At 37.2% G+C, this 24,809-nt stretch overlaps 1 protein-coding gene across 2 annotated transcripts; it reads left to right on the top strand.

Annotated features, from left to right (window-relative positions):
- The first annotated feature begins 2,102 nt into the window (after positions 1–2,102).
- LOC120110893 (phosphomannomutase/phosphoglucomutase-like) lies at positions 2,103–24,619 on the top strand. Of its 2 annotated transcripts, XM_039126836.1 has the most exons (18): positions 2,133–2,231; positions 3,799–4,023; positions 4,304–4,370; positions 6,039–6,222; positions 6,878–6,930; positions 7,232–7,320; positions 9,897–10,133; positions 10,496–10,560; positions 13,791–13,851; positions 13,947–14,064; positions 14,141–14,222; positions 14,312–14,384; positions 14,459–14,520; positions 21,561–21,656; positions 22,200–22,354; positions 22,837–22,933; positions 23,957–24,034; positions 24,115–24,619. In XM_039126836.1, the coding sequence occupies exons 1-18, from the start codon at positions 2,222–2,224 to the stop codon at positions 24,220–24,222; spliced, it is 1,860 nt and encodes a 619-aa protein (XP_038982764.1). In that variant the 5' UTR covers positions 2,133–2,221; the 3' UTR covers positions 24,223–24,619. The 2 variants fall into 2 exon arrangements, with proteins under 2 accessions (XP_038982765.1, XP_038982764.1); XM_039126837.1 differs by lacking the exon at positions 3,799–4,023 and having other exon boundaries at positions 2,103–2,231; positions 24,115–24,615.
- Positions 24,620–24,809: the final 190 nt, after the last annotated feature.

The raw sequence follows: 24,809 nt of genomic DNA, 5'->3' as shown, positions 1-24,809 counted from the left end.
CATAGTATCTATTACTTGCACCTTGTACTGCATCACTTGGCCGTAGTCAAAATGAAGCGAGTTTGTGAATCCATTCTCTGAAGTCTAAAACAATGGAGGTTCCTATTAGCCTCCTTTTAGCTCTACTTGAGTTAGTTTGATTCTAAAATAAATTGAAGTGGCATAAAACGAAGGACTCTTTATGTGATGCATTATAGAGGGCCCTTTACAGATTGTTTTTCCCATAAAAAGTGAGGATGAGTTTCTCCTAATCTCTAAGAAAAAGAAAAATATTAATAGTAGCTCTCCATAAGAATAATTGGCAAATGAAGAATTTATTAAGCTGACTTGAAATGGTCATGGTATAAATTATTAATTTAACTATAATGAAGACAAATGATTGCTTAGGGTGCTGATAAGAAGTTCAATCATATTTAAGGTTTCGTTTTTCCATATAGCATCCAATAAAGTTTCGCCGTTTGGGCTTGGATTGGCTCCAAATAAGTTCAGCATGTGCATTTTATTTAGGTAAGAGATGGGTGAAAAATTAAGCAAAAAAATCACCTCAACATTTCAAGTTCTATCCCTTATCCTTTTTAGGTTTGATCTAATGCTCAATTCACCTACTAAATTCATTATTTAAGCATCAAAAATGCTTCCAATGTTACTCACCTTAAACATCAAAATCATGGAATACCTCAATAAGACTTGAGCCTGTATATAACCTTTGAATGGAGGGGGATATCAACCACCTGGACACGCTAAGGATTTCTTAGCAAATAATATATTTTTTCATGGTATTAAAAATATTATTACAATACTTTTTAAAGATATATATTGCATAATTATGTTGAGTAGATTTTATGAAAGCACCAGTGCGGTTAGCTAGCCACAATATATCTCATTATGCAGCTATGCCAAACTGTATAAAAAACAGTGCAATTTGCTGCTTTATTGACTTCATCGTACGCATATCACTTTGAAAGAATCCATCTATGCTCTAGTATCAAATGTCCAGCAAATGAGTCTGACATATAGGTTTGCATGTGTGATTACCAACTTGATGGATATCTAGTGCTGAATCTTTCTCCAACCATATCCACCTTGTTTATGCAGGTTGTAGACTGTGAAAGTAAGAAGATTATGCCTCCATTTGGGAGGGAGCTTTTAGAAGACCAAAAAGTATTTTCTGGTTCTTGTAAAGTACTTTTAGATGAAATATGGGTGTTTGGTAAAAATTTTGAGTACCTGTTTTAGCTTTTTCAGAAAGCTAAAAATAGCTTTTTGGAAGAAGCTCCATTTTGGAGCTTTTCAAAAAATCACTTTTAGTTCCAGTCGGAAAACTATTTTTTTGACCAAAATACCCGTAATAAAATATAACAATTATACAAAATATCTCTTTAATAATTGTTTAACCAATTTTATCACCTAAGTAGAAAATTTATTATATTATAAAAAAATTAATTTATGCTAATAAATATAATATTTTATACCTTTATTATTGTATTATACTATAAATATAATATTATATTACATTATATCATAATACATTGATATGGTATGTTAAATAATTTAATATTTTATTAAATTATTATGCTATATTATCTAATATTATATTACAATATTATAATCATATTATATTACATTACAGTAATTTTATACTATATCATCTATTTATGTATTAATATATATTATATTTTATTATCCTCTGTTGTATAATACTATGCAATATTCTTTATGGTTATTTTGTGATACCAAAAGTACTTTCTCAGTTTATTTATCAAACATATATTAAAGTAGCACAATACTTTATAAATGTAGTTACTAAACAACAAACAATTTTTTATAAAAGCTGTACTACCAACAGCTTTTCCAAATGGGCCTATATCTAGCTAACTAGTTTGGCAAGTAATACTCTTGTATTAAACAGCTTTAGAATATCTAAAAATGGGAATACCACCTTGTTCATCATGAATAATCCAAGCGCTACTAGCAGTGCCTTCTTGTTTTACAATCTGGACCATATAATCACTGTATCAACTTTAAACCAGTTCCCGGCGATTCAATCGCCCTGACTACCATGGGTGAATCGGAAATAATTAATTATTTCGTTAAGTCCCTAACGAATTTGCATATTACATCAGAGTGCTCTCCGTTCTTCTTTATGTCCAACCCTCCGCATTAGCCGTTCTCCTTCGTCTTCTCCGTCCGAGACAATCGATTCCTCCACCTCCGGTCGGATATGATGGCAGGTTTCTCTCTCGTCTCCTCCACTTTCTCTTTCGATTATGATGAACTGGATTTCTATAGTTCGATTTAATGGATTTCCAAATTCTTTTTAACCAAATGTCTGTAAAGGGAGATCCTATGGGGTAATTCTGATCCATTCGTGCTTAAAACCTTAGATTTTTCGCAACCTTGGCTGCCCGAGCCAGCTTTCTGTTGTTCGATCGATTCTTCTTGATAGTAGTCGAATTATTGGACCCGATTTGTTGTCGGATTTAGGGATTTCTATTCTTTCATATAAAAATTCTGTTGCAGTAGTTCTTTTGACTTGGCCGTGCGTAAAATCCTGGAAATTTTGGATCTTGGCTGCTTAAACTAGCTCGGACCCGTAGAAACTCCTCATTCGGTGCAAGAACCTGTGGGTTTATGGTTTCTTATGGCGCTGCCGAGCCTGATAATACTTCGATCGACTTTTACAGTGATGAAAAGGTTTTTATGCTGTAAAAAGATTGGACAAATTTGTATTCGCTGGATTCTTTGATGAAATTTCTTTGCATGTGAATGATATGTAGGACACTCTTCCTGAGTTTGGTGGTTTATATGCTTTTGATCAGTCAATCAAGTGATGTCCTGTTGCTATGGTTCCTTGTGGAGTTTTAATTTGAGTTGTTATCTTAGGGGAAATATAGTGTTCTTTTGCATGAGAATGGTAATTCGAAGTGCAGTTTAAATTGGAGTTTATGTCTTGTGGTATGATGGTTAGGATGGCAGCTTCTTTTCCATTATGGGAACTAAGAGTTCGAGCCATTTATCCCTAAGCAAGGAGTAAAAAACTGCAGGGCTTTTTAAATCTTACAGCTATAGATGAGCTAATTCAAATCAATAATGAGTGGAGTCCTGAACTTGATGTATAGGGTTATCTGAATTTAATTTAATTTGTTGGTTGGAAGTGTACATAGAGCATCCGGATAAGCTTTTATTCAAATTATCATATAGCTTTCATTTCTGAAGGTAGCCTTAAGTTCTATTTTGGGAGGTAACTTTGGGTGGCTGGGTCTAGAGTCAACTTTTAAATGGCAGATCCTTTGGAGGTTTAATTTTTATTTCAAGCCCTTAGAGAAAGTCTTTGTAGTATTTCTTGTTGGAAAAAAGTTAATCAGAAAAAAGGATGAATTAAGAGAGACAGATTTTGGCTGCTGATCTGTCGGATTCTGTGTATGAAATTGTTGGAAATTAACAGATCCTTTCTTTCATCCTAGCAACCCTGTTAATGATGTTTGATCATAGAATAAGACATCGCCCAATATGATGGTTTGTGACGTTTTTAACGGACATAAGGTTGGTGGAGTTGTTTTAGTGTTTATTGCAGGAGACATTAGCTTCTATATATTAATTCATCAAATTTATTTCTATTGCTGTTCTTATCTATTATTGGCTTTTAAAGTTTTAACAGCGAAATCACTGTAATTATCAAAAATGCAGCTGAAAAACCTTAAATGTTTAATCCATGAGTAATGACCACTCATTTCATGTTACATGTTTGATTAAAGTGACGCAAGATATAGATCTAATAAAATTCCAAATTTCGTGCAGCAAAATCAGGGAATTCTACTCAAAATGTATTTCTGGCACAGCATTGTCATTGGAATAGGCAATCACACACCAGATTTTCCAGTAACTCTTGTGCTCTTAGAATGCGCAGTACACATCCCTTGCAGGGATGGAGATTAGCATGGCCTGACAAGTCAGCCATGCAGTTGCATACCTTAACAACACACAGGATTGATCTTGGGAACCGAGCAAGTATCCATTGCCATGGTCTGTTCTAGACTCTCACTATTCAGGTTGACCTAAAGTGTGATGTTAAGTTCCTAACTTCAAAATAGTGTGCTTTAATGAACTATTTTGCATTTAGTTGTCTTTGAATATATGTTTAATTCTCTTTCATTTTTGTTATTATAATGGAGAATTTTTGTTGTGCAAGTCGCTGACAGCACAATTTTATTTATAAAGCATTTTTTGTTGGTCAGTGTCTATTTCCTCTTTCTTTTGCTTGCCTTGATTTTATTAATTTTTCTTTTTATAATTTTTCTTGCAGCTGCTCAATGTACTAGTGCTGTTTCATCCTTCAAGAAAGTCGACTTTCTCAAGCTTCAAAATGGAAGGTACATTTTTGGCTTTGTTAACATCATTAGATCATAATGTCAAGTCCTACAAGATACCAACCATACAACTGAAGTGATTTAAGTCGAAATTTATGACTGTTAGGAACACTGTCTTCATTTGCTTTAAGTTATTCCTGTTGAATCAGACAATGACAATTTTTACTGGAAATAGTCTGCAAATGGTTTACTTACATATTTGTGGTAGAGACAGAATGAGGATCTGGCCGCCTGCAGGGTGTATGGGGGTAATTAGCTTTATCTTTTATCCAGTTGCTCTGAACTATGAAAAAGTGGTAATGCTGTGCCACATCAACATCAAAGTTTTAAGTCCCGGCGGATGGGGGGCATCTTAGCCATCCCGTCCCGTTCTTATGAGATAATGGGACTGAGACGGGATTGGGATTAGGAAACCCATCCATGCCGGGAGAGAAGAAGAAAGAGGAAAAAAAAGGAAGGAAAGATGAAGAAAAGGTAAAAGTGAATGGAAAGAAGAAAAAGGAGAGAATGAAAGGAAGGGAGAAGAAAAAGAAATAAAGGATAGAAGAAAAGAGAAAGAAGAAGAAAAAGAAAAAAAGAAATAAAGGAAGGGACAAAAAGAAAAGGAAAGAAAGGAAGGTAGAAGAAAAAGAAAGGGAGGAAGGAAAGAAAGAAGAAAAAGAAAGAAAGAAAGATGAAAAACAAAGAAGAAAAGGAAAGAAAGAAGGATGAAAAAGAAAGAAAGAAAAGAAAAAAGAAGGGGAGAGAGATGGAGGATATCTACTGGGATGCATGATCGGTACCATTGCCAAGATGGCGGGATAATGAGGCATCCTGTTCCATGGAGAAACCGAGACACCCCGATCCCATGGGATTTAAAAACTTGATCACCATGGTGTGAACTAGGTTGGTACTAAAGTGCCATGGCATTGTAGATAAGTTAGTGCTTCTTCCAGGAGCTGGTTTCCAATTCAAAAGATATATTTTCAAGGAGTAGTTGTTTCTTTGTTGTCAATGTAAATACCTTTATTTGTTTCATGTATTGAGATTACATCATCTCTAGATTGTGTTTTTTTCTGAAATGTACTATATTGTTCTCTACATTTTTACATCTTTAGATCAGTATGTAAAATGTTTAACTTATGTTGGTTGAGTAACTTAAGTGTTGATAACTTGATAATGAACACTTGTATTAGGTCTGAGATGATAAAATGGTTTCTTCATAATTCAAATTCTTTATTCATGTAGCTGCATTGCATAAATGTTAGTATGTCTTGTAGATTTTTTTCCCTTCTAAAAATGTTTTATTTAACCAAGAAATCCACAGTGGTCAGCATATAGGAGGGTTAGCTTGACCCATTTGCTTGACTCAAGTTTGCCAGGAAACATCGTAGGCGCCTTAGAGTAAATTTTTGGCCCTTCACTTCCATCTTTTGTCTCCTCAAAAAATATTGTGAAGTTAGATCCCCTTGTCACTAACTTCTTTTGCTTCTTAAGCAAGCAACAGGCCTGACACTGAGACTTTCATGGGAAAAATACATGATGCAGCTGCAGATAGTTTATTCTTTCCACCGTCATAAGTTGCATTGTCTACTAACAAGTTGATTAGAAAGATGTCCATTCTGTCTTTGTTAATTTTTATCTCTGGCCTTCAGTTAGCTAAGATCATCTTTTTATTATTCTTTTTTACAGCGATATTCGAGGTGTTGCTGTTGCTGGTGTCGAGGGGGAACCTGTAAATCTTACCGAACCTGTCACAAAAGCTATAGCTGCTTCTTTTGCTGCATGGTTATTGGAAAAAAAGAAACCATCTGAATCAAAACGCCTAAGAATTTCTGTTGGTCATGATTCACGAATATCTGCTCAGAAATTACAGGTTATTGACTGATTTTTTTCTTTCTTTCCTTTTGAGCATGCTTCAGTTCTAGCAGATAATATCAGCTTGAATATTTAGGTTCAAAAGATTTATTCCTCAACATACAAAAATTACAATTAGTCTAAGACATGCAAGCCATCCACATACACCTTATGTTTCATGCAAATATATCAGTGACTTAATTCACTGACTATTTTGAAGAAGCATTGCTCTAACCTTTTGTTTCATGCAAATATATCAGTGACTTAATCCACTGCCTATGTTGAAGAAGCATTGCTAATTGTTCATATAATGCTAAGTTAAATCCGTGTTTCTTCCTTTTTTGTCCTGCTATTTGTCATTCTTAACCCGTTTTCTTTTGGGTTAGTTTATACTCACACTCCATTTTTTATAGACAGTTTGGTCATGGGCAATTCACAGAGTTTATGTGCTGCATATATTTTTCTTCCCAATTTTGTTTATACAGTAATAAGTATAAAGATTAAGAAAAGAATTGTTCATAATGAAAAAGTAGCTTATTTGGGCATGATACTCTTATAGGTTCAATTTATTTAACATTAAGAAACTAAGTGTATTTAGCATATTTTAATCTACTCAATCTTCATCAATTGTGATATAATTGTTTGACTACTGAAGTTTAATTGTCAACTTCCAGGATGCAGTTTCTCATGGAATTGCTAGTACTGGAGTAGATGTTATTCAGTATGGGTGAGTTGAAAACTTGAAATACTATCTTACCTCTCCATTATTTATTCTTATTTAGATGCCTACTTTTAGCCATGATAAGATACAAATAATCTTCATCAACTGGTGCATCCATTCTGTCTGCATTCCTAAAAAGCAAAGTAAGCTCTAGCATCATCAAGTATGATTCTAAGGAAAATGTGTGATCTATGACTTGATTTGTCACTTAAAAAACAACAATGTCTTCTCACATAATTCTTCAAAATATATAATGAAGAATAGAGATGAGACAGGCCATACTGATGTGTGCCAATTCTTCATGCAGATTGGCATCTACACCAGCAATGTTCAACAGTACACTTACAGAAGATGAGAATTTCCTTTGTCCGGTTGATGGGTCCATAATGATAACAGGTATGTTCTAATCTTTTTCCTTTTTTTAAAAGAAAACCCTAAATGTTTGATATCATGTAATTCTGACATAACTGACATGAATAAAACCTTTTCATTTTACTGTCATTCAAGCTTGTTGTGAATTGTGAATCTAGATATTGCAGCAGTATGGCAGAAAGTTGTAAAAAAACATCAGGCCCATGATAGTCATGGGAAAATCAGAACAATGTTAGAGTTTATTTAGTTACTTTTTCCTCTTGAGGATCATGCAACAGAAAATGCCCAACCAAGAAAATATGGAGAATAATAGAGAATTTGGGAAGATCTCGAAAAATTCTTATTTTTGTCAAATGGCTTTAGGATTAAGGAAAAATTCATATACTTCAGATGACTTGTATATATATATACATTGTAATTCACAGCAATGTAGGTTTTATATGAGTAATACTTTCTTAATTGTTCCTAGATTGGATGGTTGCTATACAGCTTCATCCATGCCTTTTGGCTGGGGAATATGCAACCGTGGTTCCTACTATTCATACAAATCAAGTTTGAGATCCTTGTGACATGGCAGGGAGACCACCTGTTTCAAACTGTTCAGTGTGTCATGTTATAGCTTTTTAATCGTTCCTAGATTTTGGATGGTTGCCACATAGATTCATCCATGCCTTTTTGCTGGGGAATATGCAAGTAAACTGTGGTTCTTACTATTCATACTAATCAAGTTTGAAATCCTTGTAACATGGCATGGAGACCACCTGTTCCAAACTGTTCCGTGTGTCATGTTATGGTTGTGTGACCTATCATCCTTATGCACTGGAAGTGTATATTCTGTGTTGAGTCTATTCCAAAATACAGTAAAGCAAGAATTTTTGTTCTATTTATTTTTTTCTTTCATGTTTTTTGATGGTGATGACTATCATAATAATATTCTCCAAAACTTTGATCAATTCTATCATAATTCCTGATTTTTAAATGAGCTAAATTATTCTCTAGATCATGGGAGCTGAAACTTTAAAACTGAAATGGAAAATTTCCAGTTTCAGCCAGAACCTTAGCTTTAGAGTTTCTTTCAAAACTTTTCTTTTGGGCCAAACTTATTGTACATATGAGCAATTCATGATGCTTTTTAGGCATTTCTTCATTTCTTATTATTTTGATAAGCATTTTCCAAGATTAAGCTTTAAATTTGCAAGTTTTCTGAACATGTGTTAACATTCTGGCATCTGGATCCCATGCGTTCCATCCTGGAGCTTACACCTGTTAGAAATTTAGATTCTGGTATCTAATTGTCATTAAACAAAAAATTGAGTTAGATGATATGTGATGCAATGGTTAAATCTTTTATCTTTTTCAATAATTATATACATAAATACACCTATGCATGCTTACGTCCTATATGTACATACACGTTATTTCATTATTTCAGCACGGAACCATGATTAAAGGTTGAAAACAATACATTTTACTTTATTTTTTTAACATACTAAATGATTCTTTTTTAATGCTTTCTTTTTTTTTTTGCTGTGCTTTATCTGAACTGCCAAAGCTACTGAAGCCACCAAAATTATTAAAGTGAAACCAAAATTTATTTAATTAATTCAAGACATCATGGGGTGTCTCTTTGGAGACATTTGACAGATATAATATAATCTATTTATTTGTATTAAGTGTGGGTGGGACTTTTATAGAGAGCTTCAATCTCTAATTGACTGTCTTTTCGAGTTGTGTGGTGTTATCCTGTTCACAAGTTGAACCTTGATTTCCAACAAAATTGCATCTACTCAGGGCTTATAAAATGCAAATGGGAAATAGCTGGCTCACACCAAGGGGCATGTAGTGAGTGCTTCACAGGTTCAGAACTTAAATAAACTAGGTCTGCAACAAATGGCTGCATATAGTATCTTACAACTTGTCACATGGGTTGGCATAAATTTTTCAGGAATTACATTGCTGAGGACCAGTTGAATAGGTTTAACTACCTGCATTCAAAGCATACTGCATGGCTATCCTTGATGTTCAGGTTTTGGGGGATTCTTAAGAACCTTGTCATTAAGGTTCACTGTCTCGGTAACCGATCCTGTACCGGTACCACACTAGCACAGTATCGGTACGGTATAGAATGAAGTTTTTTTGGCATACCGAGTGTCGGTACGCCATCCGTACCCGATACCAGTTCCGAATCGTTATGGTACGGTACACTCCATACCGTCGAGTTCGGGGTGGTATGGCATACCATGCTTATCATAATCATTGTTGAGAGATCTGTCACTGTTTTGTGGGTTTTGTTTGGTTTTTTCATGGCTTGCTTCTTGTCCTAATCCTACCTAGAGCATTTCATTCTCTTTGAGTTTCATCAAAACATTTTTTATGAATTCCCTCTAGTTTTCTTGGCTTCCTCCATTTTTAATCCTGTTTAATCAAAATTTATATGATATGTAAGCCTCTAGCCTTTTAAATGAAACTATCTTTGGAATTTTCATCATCTTATTTCATAATATCTTCATACTCGCTAATTAACTTTTGCCCAGAGATCTTGCTATGCAACCTCTATCAGCTGGTACTCAGGTTCACTGAGATGATTTTGTTGTGTACAGCTAGTCATCTTCCCTACAATCGCAATGGCTTTAAGTTTTTCACTAATGCTGGTGGACTTGGAAAAGCTGACATCAAAGACATCTTGGAGCATGCTGCAAATATATTTGAGAAGGTCACAGATACAAGTCTGAAGGAATCAGAAGAAGCTGCAAATGCAGCTATTAGTAAGGTGGATTACATGGTAGTTTATACTGCTGATCTCGTAGCTGCAGTTCGTAAAGCTGCAGGGAACGTGGGTATGCTTTTTCTCATATTTTAAACTATTTAGCGCAAAATTGCTTTGCCAGTTTGATTTTCAGCCTACAACTCAGATTTCCAAATTATATTCATTCAGTGTATAATACTTCCTGAATTACTAATCTACAACTGTCCTCCCCTAACCTGTCCCGTTCTTTTGGGAGTTTGGAAAGGGGGGGGGGGGGGGGGGGGGGGGGTGCATACATTAGGGGAGGGCCCCATTTTCATAAAATATCAATTTATCATTAAAGGGGAGGGCCTACAAGTGTGTTGCATCACATATATGGGAAGGACTTATTACAAATCCGTATGGAAAATGTCCTCCATTAATTTACTGATTTTTTTTGACCTTTACTTTCAGAGAAACCACTGGAGAGATTTCGCATAATTGTGGATGCAGGGAATGGAGCAGGTGGTTTTTTTGCGGTAATTTCATGTTCTTTGTGTAGATATAGAAATGTAGAATTCAAGATAAACAAATTCAAAGCAAAACATGTATCTAAAAGAAATCCAAAATTAAATCAAGAATAACAACAAGATGCTAGCTTTAATTAGTGAAATAAATTCAAAACAATGACCCTGAAGACTCACCATCACAGGAAGTATTTTTGATTGTTGTCTGATGATGAAAGACATCAAAGTATTAAGCATTTGATGTTAATTTCTTATATTTACAACACAACCATGCAGTGATTATGAGTAAAATGTTTCCTGTGAGTACATAAATATTAACTTCTAGTGCATTGTGAAGTTCTTTTTTCAATGTAAATTTGTCACTCAAAATCATTGTTGTTGTAAATTTGCCCATGCTATTAAGGAAACTTTGTTTTAGTTCCCTGATTAATTAGGAAGTGATAAATAGCACAAAGAAGAGCAACTTTGTTGTGAGAATTGTACATCACATATGTTATCATTCACTTATGTAATCTCCAATCATTATCACTATAATGTCTGGTGAGACATGTATCGAATTTATTGACTTGATTCTCCAAAAAACACTGTGAGATCAACTTTGTGGACCCTCTAACGCTACCCTTTTAAAGTTATCTTGTATGTTGTGATACATTCTTTGCAATAGTATGTGATATCTTCATGAGGGTGAGTAGATGCTTTCATAAACACAATTGAATGGATACCTGTGTACAAGTAGAGTATCATATGCTTAATAGCTTTTCAAATCATTGCATAGCCATACTTGAAATTTGTAGGACTACTCTCATATTCCAACCAACTTTCTTAAAAAGCACATTTTACTTCGCTTTTGGTAGCTGGCAACCTATACAAGGTTCAAGTGCCTATATAAGTGGGTTGTAGGCACCCAAAGACCACCTCTGTATAATGATATATATCGTCTTTTTTCTTGCATTTGACAGAATGATTTCTTCAACATCATTCTGCACGGATCTTATATATCTAAAGGCATTATGGCCCGAGTAACAAACTAAATGCCCTCAATATTAACTACTTCATTTTCATTTTGATGGCTGAAAATAGCTTGTGATAAAGGGGAAAAAAATCATTATCAGAATGAGGTAGAGCAAATTCTTGAGTTGACATGCTCAAATACAATCTCAGATTTTCATCACAGCCATTTCAAGTCAAGAATCCATATTGTTGTCATCCACACTGAAATTTTTTAGGTCATTTGTAGTTTTATCATATACATGAATCCATCTAATGTTTGCCCTGTTATTGTTGTTAATAATTCTTCTACATGACAGGCTTGTTTAGATGAGTATCTAGCAACTAGAGTGAAGCCCTCGTTGTTGAGAGCGATTATTTCTCAGCATAGGAATGCGTTAGGGAAGAGTAGAAAGAAAATATATTCTGTGTGGAATGAGTACCAAGAAATCTAAGAAATCATTCTTCAGGATAATACCAAGAGGACAATGTATTCATTTTAAAGATGAGCTCATAAGATGTTACAATTCTCTATCGTGGGCACTCAAAATGTATACAAACTGTCTGCTGCTACAGCAAAAGCAAAAGGTGTTATATTTTAAGATGGTTAGATTGGAAGAGTTTGGGGTAGTCTTAAAAATTTCATGTATAGCCACGTAAAGATTCAAAAATCTGCTGGGCATATGACAGTCACATGACTATCCATTTAGCATGTTGAAACATAAATTGTTTAATGTGTTTATGCGAACACCACACTTTATGTGAAGACATCATTTCTACTAAACATTATATTGGATGGTGTATTTGATGGACGGAAAAAATTGAAGGCAGTTTTAAAAACACATCCACAGAGCTAGCGTCACTTGTCAATTATTAGTGTTCATCAATTGTGCTTCAATTCTTGGAGCTATTATTCCACTGCAAAGTATACAGTCCCTATGTAATATTCATGAAACTCTAAACTTGTGTTTACCATGACACCTAAGTAGTGACCCATTGCATGCAAAGGATGAGGATAGTCTTTTGCATCAAAGATAACCATGTATTTCACTTTATATGTCTACTAGATCGTATCTTTAGCTCTATCTATAGTTCCCACGTGCACCTCTTTCCAAGAAAAAAGAAAAACAAAGAAATACTAAGTTTATAACTATCTCTCTTTATATATAGAAGGAAAGCTCAGAGTCCAAGATGTAAGCTGAATATGAGGCCTTCCCGTAATTTCTTTTTTCCAGTATTTTCTATAACTATATTCCAGATGCTTCTGTGTAGAGTTATAACTGCAACTCCTGATTAAAGCATGTGCAAGGCATGTGCCAAACACGAGTAACTATCACACCATGTTACCCATTTCTTCCTTTGCTAATCCACTAATCAATCACTTCTCAAAGGTGTGATTGATATTTAAATTGTTTTTCTTTCATGTGAATCAATTATAATGTGAGGAGTGATGATGTGGATCAAGCTATAAGACTGATCTAATCAACTATGTTTTTGTAAATCCCAAGGTATACCATCTCGGTACTAGGTCTCATATCGGTGCTATTCAGTTACTATGCCGGTATGCCCGGTATAGAGGCCAGTTCAGCGTACCAAGTGTCGGCATGCCCTCCATACCATATATCGGTACCGAAACAGTATGGTATGGTATGCCTCGTACTGTCCGATTCGGTACGTTATAGCGTACCTTGGTAAACCCCCTTTATCTTATTTAACACATACAAATAACTATAGATAAATCTGTTTAATCAAATGACTCTTCCTAGAAGATTTATTAATTAATCATTCTACTATATCATTCGTGTGATATCAATGCAATAAGCAAATATACAATGTGTGAGTTATGATATAATGCAGCTTCTTTGCCTCCAACATTATTGCTATCACCACAAAACAAATTGCAGTAAGTTACAACTAATCATTACTACAAACATGGTACTAGATTTCTGCTAAAGAAGCTAGCAAGGTGGATGTTTCCTTAGACAAAATGAATTAACCAATTATGCGGTTTTCCCTCAGGCTGATCTATTGACAGATACATATTATACATTTTTAGGTGAATAAAGTCAGTTCATTCACAACTGTGCATTCTTGATTCTGGATGGTTTTTCTGTATGCTCGTGTTCCCTAGTATCATAAGTTCATAACACTATCCCATAGATGGATTCAAAATCATTATAGTTCCATTCATGGATAAGTTAGCGTTGTAATTATGTATTTCTAGTTTTGTGGGCTCATTTAACTGCTTTTACCAGGGAAAGGTACTCGAACCTTTGGGTGCGGTTACTACTGGCAGTCAGTTTTTGGAGCCAGATGGTAACAGCTGACTGCATTTGTCTGACTATACTTTTTCTCATGGTGCAATGGTTCAAATGCATCGAATTTGTTGTTTAATTTTTTTGGGGCATCAGGCATGTTTCCAAACCATGTTCCCAACCCTGAGGATAAAGCTGCAATGAAAGCAATAACCCAGGCAGTCCTGGAGAATAAAGCAGATTTAGGTATCATATTTGATACAGATGTTGACAGGTGACGATGCATATCTTATGTTATCTTGCTGTTTGTCATAATGCACACTTGGTCGTTATTAAAATAGTTTATGCAGATCTGCTGCAGTAGATTCCAGCGGTCGTGAGCTCAACCGTAATAGACTTATTGCTTTAATGTCAGCTCTAGTACTTGAGGAAGTAAGTCTTTCTCTCTTGAACATTTCATATGGCAAATAATGTTTATGACAGCGGCATTTACTTTTCTATGATTGTGATCTTGCAAGTAGCATCCAGGAACTACTATTGTTACCGACAGCGTGACTTCAGATGGCTTGACCGCATTTATTGAAAAGAAACTAGGTAAGTAGTCAGTTTCTCAGGGACTTAAGATAATAAAGATGTTAGACTACTGTTTTTTTTTTGTCATTTCATAGGAGGAAAGCATCACCGGTTCAAAAGAGGGTACAAAAATGTCATTGATGAAGCAATTCGCTTGGTAACATTTAACTTGTTAAGCACTATTATGTCTTATGAGCTTTTTTATTTTTTTTTAAATGTGTGCGATGATGTTTGAATGATAGAACTTGGTGCAAAGATTTGATGCCTTCTTCTCAATGTGACCGCTAACCACATTTCTTCTCATAGCACAAGCTTCTTTGATAAACCTTCAGTAAATAGAGAATGTATGGCCATATGGCTCGTTTGAGCAAGTTTTTAGAATGTTAAAAAACCATTATCATACTACAAAATCTTTGCATGGATATCGTAATCAACTAATCATGCTTGCGTGGAGCCAGCAAAGTACGAATATTCTGTCATTTTGTGACAACAATTGGAAATTTGGCACATATTGACACAAAAATTTGCTATCCTTAGGTTCTGCGACTAACATACTAAGATAGACAACTTTATCTAATTCTTCTCTACATAGATCTATATTGGTTTATAATAGTGCATGACATGTTATAAAGTAATAAACATAATTTTTCAGTAAACCTGAAAATATCTAGATTCATGACTTATCTAAAATATTTGTGTAGATTGTTTGAAGTAACGGTGGTCTTATAAACGGTGGTCTCGTGTCCACTTCCTTTCTGGCTCGCAGATCTATGACTACCAGAACTATCATCGTTGCTACTCCTGGTCTCTGAATATTAGTGAACTAGCTCCTCCTCTACTCTCCATGGGGGTTTGTTGGTTTTGCCCGCTCCCTGCCGTGGCGCTCTGTCGTGTGGCACATGGTTGCCCCCTCGTCCCTCTCAGTGCTGCTCGGATATGTGCATGTGCCTTTTCTTTTTCTTTTTGTGTGCTGAGCAACAGTCTGCTTACACTTCGTGCATCTTTCTGCTTGCTTACTTTCGTGCGCCTCTCTGCCTGCTTACTTTCGTGCGCCTCTCTGCCTGCTTAGCTTTCGTGCGCCTCTCCGCCTGGCTATGTTAGGGGATGGATGTCACCCTCCTGACTGAGTTAACCGGATAGCTTGGTAGTCTCATCTAAGCATCTCTCGATCATATCTCTGAGAAGATGTCTCAGATAAGAAGTCATGTGATGACCGGCTCCTTAGTGACCCCTGTAGCTATGGTTGATCAGCTGGAAGGATGCGTGGAATGTTGCAATCTGCTTATTGCACTATATCGATCCTAGCCTTACTAGCTACAAAACTAGCCGGTCATGGAGGCGATTCTCGCTCATCAAGCTCCGACTTTTGTTGCTATCCTACAAGTCATCCGATCATCCTCATCGTCAATGAAAGCATTATAGATTGGATATGTGTACTTTAGCTCTACTTCTTTCTAAATGCACTTCAACCTCAACTTTAGATTATAGTGAACATATACAAGGTCGTTGAGGCACTTTTGTGTCAGACGATTTCTCTGTTTGCTGTAGATTAGGCCGAAGGTGAACCAGTTGCGCTCACATCCACTCGAGAAGATCTTCTGGGAGAGGCTTCAGATAGCTAGCCGCTTAAGATTTCTTACGGACAAACCAAAATGAATCCATCAATTAGCTGCAAAAATATTGAAAAAAATTATATATAAGATAGTATCATTCTAGTAATCATCTAATGCCATGTAATAGTTATCGTTGATATGTAATATATCCGGATTCATAATTTTCTTACTTACGACAGCTGTCAATACTCTAAAACTATCAGTGCCCTCTCTAAATATTTTGGTCTGTGAAAAAGAACTGGATTGTAATACGTTAATAATTTAAGATGTCAGTTAACATGTCACTTACGTTAACTTACCTCTTGTAGACATAGGGCCACGACTTTTGGATCAGCCTCCATCTTGTAAATCATATTACACAAAGTGGCCAGATGTTCGTCATCCATATCGATCCAGCTACGGTATACTAAAACCTCAAGTTCAGATAGTATGTTGTAGATAGAGTTCGTAATTATCGTAGTAAAATTATACAAGTACAAGAGTAGTATAATTTTTAATATTCTTGCTTACCTGCTGGATGCAAGTTTCTACCTATCTGGTAGTCTCACCACTGCTCAATGATATCGATGTATTTCTGGACATACGTCGGATTTGCCTCCTTGATTTGAATCTTTACCCTTTATATGATACAAGAAATCCATTTGGGGCTACCTCTCGCTGTTCACGGTCCGAAGTACTTCGTACAATGGTTTGATAGCCTTCATTATCTTCTCGGCCTGCTACCAAAATATCTGCCTCGTTACCAAATCCTTGACAGTGCTTCTCTTAGTCTAGCCCTCACAAATTTACTTTTTCTGCCACTTGGGACTAACAAACATCTAACATAGGGTTGCTTTCCTCTTAAGAAGGCTATCAAGTGCAACATAGTTGGTAGCAAACCGTGTCACTCCTAGTCTTAAAATCTCTTTCCTTTATACCTCCTCATCAGTGATAGGATTCATGTATGGTTATAAATATATCTGGTGATGGTTTGGGCTGTTTTCACTGTCTGCTGCGTCCTATGAATTTTTGAAATGTCCATCAATATGAGGTCGATGCAATGTGCAGCATATAGCAAAGAAAGCCGTACCGGCCTGTACCGGTCCGTACGTACCGGTCCGGTCCTTGACCGGTACCGGAAACAGATGAAAACCGGTATTTTTCGGTTTTCATCTGCGAACCGGCCGGTATCGGCCTCGTACCGGTTCGCCGGTTTGCACCGGTAAGGTTTTTTTTTGGGGGGGGAACCACAGCGCCTCGCGCTGTGGTTTGCAAAAACCACCGCGCGGCGCGTGGTTGCAAAAACCACCGCGCGGCGCGTGGTTGCAAAAACCACCGCGCGGCGCGTGGTTGCAAAAACCACCGCGCGGCGCGTGGTTGCAAAAACCACGCGCCGCGCGTGGTTGCAAAAACCACGCGCCGCGCGTGGTTTCAAGGAAGAAGTGGCCCGTGGGCCACTTCTTTCAAAAAAAAAAAAAACCGGGTTTTTTTTTTTGGGGAACCACAGCGCACGCGCTGTGGTTTTTAAAACCACCGCGTGGCGCGTGGTTTTAAAAACCACGCGCCGGCGCGTGGTTTTAAGGAAGAAGTGGCTCACGGGCCACTTCTTTCAAATAAAAAAAAAGCCGGGTTTTTTTTTTTGAGAACCACAGCGCCACGCGCGTGGTTTTAAGGAAGAAGTGGCCCACGGGCCACTTCTTTCAAATAAAAAAAAAATGTCTGGCTCTGCGAACCGGCCGGTACGATACCGATACCGACCGGTACCGTACTGGTCCGGCCGGCCACCAGTACGCCGACCCGGACCGGTACGGCGAACCTTAGCATATAGGGTCCAGAAAATATGTGGCCGCTGCTCCATCAAGATCTTTCAAACGGTCTTATATTATGGCCCATTATCAGTGATGATTTGTACAACATTCTTTTCTCCTACCTGATCAATCACCTCCTCCATCAATCTGAGGATGTACATGACGTCATGTACCTGATCAGAAGCATCAACCGACTTATGGAAGGAAGTCATCGTATTACAATTTGTCAAAAAGTTGATAATGCTCCATCTGGTAGGACCGGTCCAAGCATCACACATCACTATCAGTCTATATGCGGGCCACTTGCTCTTGTATGAGGCAATTTACTTCTCTAGATTCTTATTATTGTCAAGAAGCTCATTGTAGATATCCTTCAGTCCTGAAGGATATATACCAGGACCAGCAACCTGTATAGAGAAAATGACAAACTTATAGTATGTATTGTCTTCCACATTCGCTGGAATGTGGTTGAAGTGGAATTAGGATCCAATAGCTCGCCACATATTCTTTTTCTTATCCTTCTTTAGCATTGTGTTAACTCTTTGCTGCTTCGAATTCTTGCTGGAGTGGAACTAAATTCTGGATGGTGGATCCTAGTGGAATTTTTCTGGAGGACTATTTTTTACTACCAAAAGTTCTTAGTATAGATGCAATATGGCTACCGTCTCTACCGACGACCTCTCTAACTGAGAAGGTCCTCCTGAACTCTGGATCTGCCCTGTTACTTGCAGAACCGAAGTCCGACTCGTGGTATGAGGCCCAAATCGAGCCTTATGCCTGGCTACCTTATCTGTTGCCACTGATCATCCAGGCTCGTCTGAATGGCAGCTTAGATCTGTACCTCCTCGTTATTTAGAGCGGATGTCTCTTCTGACTCTCTAGAGTGATAGGAAGGTGGCTCTGCCGCTCAAGGCCGGCCCGAGCCTTAGGCGACCGAGGCGGTCGCCTAAGGCCCCAGGCTAATGGAAGGCCCCCGGGAGGTGGAGAGAGAGAGAGAGAGAGAGAGGGGGTCTGATCGTGACCAAAAGGAAGCGAAGGCCCCATATCGAGTCTTCCCCCTTGATGGAAGGGAGGTGGAGAGTTTCTTGGCTTGCAGAGGGGAAATTTAGGAAGTTGGGGATGGTAGTTTTGTTTTGGATGGAGAGAGAGAGAGAGAGAGAGGAGGGATTTGGTTGGTTTGATAGACGCCTGAAGCCACTCTTATCTTTCATCCCTTCTCTTGTTTGGTTTTGGTCTTGGTTTTCCTTCCCTCACATTACTCCTGATCCAGCTGGGCCATCAGGAAGAAAGGGGGATTGGAAATGGACTTCTTGGAGGGTGGAGATTCTTTTAATTTTCTCCTCTCCGTTTCTTCTCCCCTCTTGGGTGGTAGAGAGAGAAGGAGGGAGGGGGTTGAATGGCTGCTGTGCTGTGATGTTGCGGTTGCTGCTTGGGTACTCACTTGAAGGGGAGATGGAGGGATGGGGCTTTTATTAATTAGATAGAGTCAATTTCCCATAATGCCTCTACTTTCTCTTATAGGGAAGCTCCTTTTTGGACAAATTCTTTTCTTTACCTTGATCATGAAGTGCCATGGGATGACCTTTTCCTATTCCACTCTTGTTTGACATGATAAACAATATTGCCAAGCATTATCTCAGTTATTTAATCAGTTTTATGGCCCTTTTTTTAGGATAATTACTTTTCTGCATTTCCATTCAAAAATAATATTAAATTAAAAAGATTTTTTGCCTATCTTTGTTAGATTCATGTATCTTTGTTGAAATAGTGTACTTGATAGCTATCCATTTTCATATCATTTTTTTAAATATTTTATATTTATTAAAAAAATTATTATTTAAAAAAAAGGCCTCATTCATTGGATTCGCCTTAGGCCCCCACATGTATTGAGCCGCCCCTGCTGCCGCTCGGCGGTCCACCTGCGCCTTCTTGGAAATCCTCTCTTTCATTGCTTTGAAATAGGTGAAGTGCTTCATTAGTTGTTGAACCTTCTATGGACATTTTCGGATAGATACGCCGGAGTAACTACCAACTAAATGCTGCTTCAACCTGATGCTCTTTCCTTGAATTCTGTGTGACACCATTTGCACTTCCAATGGTGCCGACCTGAAAGCGTTTAGCCATAATTCCAACCAATGTCACTCTCTGACTACTTAAATAAATAGACATCGAATTTAGTTGGAGAGTAGCTTGCATTCCTCTAAAGATGCTTCTATTTTTTTGACTTTTTTATATTTTATTATTTTTTAATCCAAATATATATTTTTAATTTTTTTAAAAAATATATATAATCTAAAAATTAAAAAATTTAATGTCATTGTGGAGATTATCCATAGATCTATAACATATCATAATATCAAGCCAAACTAATTTTTTTTGGCATGATCTCTTCATATTTTGCAAATTTTAAGATATTTTTTGTGTGCAAAAAAATAAGAGAAAATGAGATAGAGAAAAAGGAGACATACCTTATTTAGGGTTGAATCCTTCTCAATCGTACTAAATCAGCATATTTTTCACCGTGGGAAAGGAGGGGAATATTCGGATAAGTTGAGACTTCTCAAGCCTTCCCAACCAACCTTTAAAACATAAGAGAGCGAGGGGGACCGATTCAGAACCAATCCGACTCGATGGGAACCATCTGGTTCGCACTGGTTCCACACGAAACTGGCCAGTTCGAATTGAGTCCAGGTAGTTCACGGCCGATTCTGGCCGGTTCCTATCGGTTCGGAATCGGTTTTGGCCGACTTGGAGCCGATTCCGAAAAAAAGTAGGTGAATCACCCGCTCCCCCATTGGGTTGGCTCGGTATAGGCCAAACAGGGTGGTTTGGCAGACCTTGATTATAGTATAATGATACTACACTATTCAATATATTATAAAATAATAATAATAATAATATATTATATTATATTATATTATATTGCGTTATGATATTTTGCTATCAAAAATTGTTGTTATAGTGTATTGTTAACTTATAGATTATTTTTAAGTTTTTTTAAAAAAATATAATAAATAATATAATTATGCTTTAGGGTGGGTATTCTTTAGGGAGGGAGGGAGGGAGAGACTATATCTAGTCCGGCACAAGTTAGTGTTCATTGACCTTCAAAGGAAGTGAGATAGATGGTGAGAACAGGTGTAGAGGCGTGGGGTTATTGGTGGATGTTAAGGAGGTTGATGGACGGGGAAACAGACTGGAGTGAGGAAAAGGGAGGATATATTTTGCAAGGGGTGGGAGTTTTAATATAAAGAATAAATATATTATTGACATAATAGCATTTTTTTATGATGTTAAATAACAGACCATCATGCCACTGTAGCTAGATCGTCCCAAAAACCTATGTTTACCTGCTTGAAATCAGGCCAAGCAAGTTGGACCTTAAATGCATAGGTCTACCTTACATTAGTAAAACCAAGTTGACTCTACAATCTTGCACTTATTAGCAACCTAAGTCTGTAGTTTTTTAAATGAGAAAGTATACTGTGAAGATCATGAGCTGCTTTATGTTTTCTTTTCTGCATTATTGAATTAAAATTATGTATCATAAAGCGGAATAGAGGATTCCTAAAACTGTTTTGTTTGATATTGAATTCTCGGGATATATATTGTGCATAACTGATGATTCAGGCCACATAAAAAACTTTGCTTCCTATGTTTCCTTGAGTCAGCATGCAATTCATTTTACTTTGAACTATGACATATTTTTCATTTGTATTTTTTTTCCCTAAAAGAATCAAAGCCCATTAAACCATCACTGCGACAGCAGGATCTTACTGAACATAAAACTGTGGCAGAATTCTATTGGCGAAGAGTCACATTTGGCCATTGAAACTAGTGGCCATGGAGCTTTGAAGGAGAATCATTGGCTTGATGATGGAGCATACCTCATGGTAGGTATCTCAGAGTTTGCTGTGGAATTTTTATTTATGCCTTGCAGTTACCCGTCCCCATATTGACATGTCTTTTGTTAAATTCTGTTTGACTTGCACCCTGGTTCCTGAGCATAAGCTGCATGACCTTAAGGTCATTCCCATCAGTTGGCCCTAGTTATTTCTGATCCCTCTCTTGCCAGAACCTTGTTGGCTTGCATCATCTCACAGAAGGGTTGGCATCAGGCTGAGAGCTGGACATAGAAAAATACTTTAACTTGTTGCTTCAAATCTGTAAAATTGAGCCATATCCATGAAACAAGGCCAGCCAATTAGGCTTCAATTCCAGTAACTGTTTCTTCTATCATTTACTCATGTATGCACACAATCGACCATGTGTAAGCATAATCTATCATGTCCATTCTACATTTCTTGTATCACTTATTTGAATGATCTTTAGATGCCTCTTTCCACATGGAACCCGACCAGCAGACAATGGATTTATTGGCGCTCTTGCAAATGCTATTTCCCCTTCTCTTTTGTATGATTTGCCATTTTCTGCAGGTCAAACTCTTAAACAAACTTGCCTCTGCCAGAGCTTCTGGTTCAGGTAGTGGTAGCAAAGTTCTGACTGACTTGATAGAGGGCCTGGAGGAAGCTGCTGTAGCAGTGGAACTAAGATTGAAGATTGATCAGAACCATGCAGACCTTAAAGGAGGGTATGTCAGACAGTAATTTCGAATGTGTTTTCCCCCTCTTTTCTTCTTTAATAGGAAATGGCTGAAAACTTGTATTCTGGATGCCCCTTTCTCGATAGAACCAAGATTCTTACTAGTGCTTTTGATATGTTTCTTTTCATTCTGGTCCTCTCTTGTTAGAATTTAGGAGAATGTGACTTTTTTCCCTGAAAGTTACCAGTTAATCTCTGTACTGAATAAGCTGAACAATGATAAAAATAATGCTTAGTTATTAAATGGTTGCAATTTCGATTTATCAGAAGGGTGGAAAATCTTATCCTTCAATTCTAGCAGGTTAATGTTTGAAAGATATGAACTTTTCAGACTAAAAAATCTGAGTACTATTTTGCTAAATATGCTTCTAAAATTTTTATAAATAGTTCAGGTTATAATTCTATAGCTCAAAATGTGTATTATCGTAAGAGTAAAGGATCTAAAGTTTCTTGTTTTGGTGCTTCTTCCAGGTCTTTTCGCGATTATGGAGAAGTAGTGCTAAAACATTTGGAGAATACAACTAGCTCAGATCCAAAGTTGAAAAAAGCACCCATCAATTACGAAGGCGTATGTCCATTTTCTTTTTCTTTTTTTTGCTAACAATGTGAGGTATTTTTTGAATTTGTGGTTTTTAAGAAATACTGGCTGCTATATCTGAAATAAATTAAGTCACTAAATGCCCAGGACTATTGTATCTTTCTCATTCTCCATCCGTTGATATCAAACTCTTCATCATATGAACAGTGAGACTCACCATTCATATGATTTGCACAAGTTAGTTTGGTTGGTAATTCTTTTAGGGCCTGTTTGGATATTCAGGATATATTCCTGCAGGAATTGGGCTTGTTGCCCCTCTAGCCTGCAGTCTTCTAGGGGTCCGCTCAAGTCCTATCCTATATCCCAGATTGTGGGTCTGTTGGTCTGTAGAAAGAAGGGGAAAAAAAGTACCCATGGAGGTCCTCTTTTTTCCCTCTCATAGGATTTTAGCTGAAGGGATGTTGGATTAATATGGTCATACCCAAATAAGCTGCCTAATCCATGAATCCAGCAGGAAATGTAGTCCAATCCTGCTGGATTTCCCAATCAGGCCCTTTGTTGTATATTCGTTTCCTGCTGGATTTCCCAATCAGGCCCTTTCGTATATTCATTTCTCATGGTCATGATCCTATGGACCTCGTTAAATTAAGCTTGTGTGGTTCTTGAAGTCGGCATGTTTTTCACATATCAGCTTGTGCCCTTGAAAACTTAAGTAAATTAACTATATTTAGGATTCATGGATCATTGACAAGCATTCACATGGTTGCTTTCCTCGTCAGATTAACCATTCTTGCTGGATTTACGATGGAGAATTTAGGCATTTTGTCCTGAAGATACTTTTTTGGTTGATTCATGCTCTGATAGCAACCTTTATCTTTCACAGATCAACCTCATTCAGCAATGTTATGGTATTCTGGACTAGAATCTTGAGTGGATTATGAAAACAGTCGTGCAAATACAACCAGAAAATTGCTTAACATTCTTCAGGTTGTAAAACTATATATTTGGAAATAATAATGATAATAATATTGTCGCTTCATGATGCTCATACAGGTTAGGGTCTCAGGCCATGGTGGTTGGTTCCTGCTGAGGCTCTCACTTCATGATCCAGTTCTGCCCCTCAACATTGAGGTAAGCCCTACCTTATGCTGGACTTGGCAATATGGACTATTGATCTTTAGAATGCTCACCATCTAAATGTGTTTCCACAGGCACCAAGCAATGAGGATGCTGTGAAGTTGGGGCTTGCCGTTCTGTCTGCTGTTAAGGAGTTTGCAGCCCTGGACACATCAGCACTAGACAAGTTTGTGCAGAAGTAGAGATTTTTTCACTAAAATGAAGCCATTTTATCTCTACGCTGAGATGGCTGGAAACACAGTGCTTGCTCCATGATAGCTTGTTGCAGAAACAAGATGACATTTTGATGCGAGTGAGGCCTCGTTGCTCGAGCTTCTGTTCTTGTTACACACACGCACACACACATATATATATATATATATGCCATGAGGGTTGGGTGAATCTTTAGTGCAAGCAACAAAACAATGTCATTGTGTTGTCTGTAGGGGCCTGGAGGGTACAGGGAAATCCAGAAACATTCTGGTGTTACATGAGATTAGTTGGCATGTTGCTGAGAAATAATCCTCTGCGTCCCAAAGTATCTTTGAATATATGATGTTCTTCACAGCACAGCTGCAGAAGAATAGTTTGTCTCTCATAGGTACCAAACTTATAGTTGTGATTTTAAATAAACCATGGGACCAGGATATCAAAATCAGCCCAACCCCAACCAAAGACCCATAACTTACTCTCCAAAACAGGAGATGTAAATGTTGGAAAACCTTAGCTCAGGTCCGACCTATTTCCCTTATACTCCGCCAATCACTTCCAGATCACTGTCATTCTGCTC

Source organism: Phoenix dactylifera, chromosome 5 (genome assembly GCF_009389715.1).
Source record: "Phoenix dactylifera cultivar Barhee BC4 chromosome 5, palm_55x_up_171113_PBpolish2nd_filt_p, whole genome shotgun sequence".
Taxonomy (NCBI): Eukaryota; Viridiplantae; Streptophyta; class Magnoliopsida; order Arecales; family Arecaceae; genus Phoenix; species Phoenix dactylifera.
Note: the sequence above shows the minus strand (reverse complement) of the source record. Positions and strands in the feature narration are given on the sequence as shown.

What these genes read in the sequence shown, in the direction of transcription:
- LOC120110893 (XM_039126836.1), top strand. An exon ending in TGGGTCCATAATGATAACAG is followed by an intron (nt 7,321 to 9,896) that starts GTATGTTCTAAT and finishes TGTTGTGTACAG; the next exon opens with CTAGTCATCTTCCCTACAAT. An exon ending in CACCCATCAATTACGAAGGC is followed by an intron (nt 22,934 to 23,956) that starts GTATGTCCATTT and finishes ATGCTCATACAG; the next exon opens with GTTAGGGTCTCAGGCCATGG.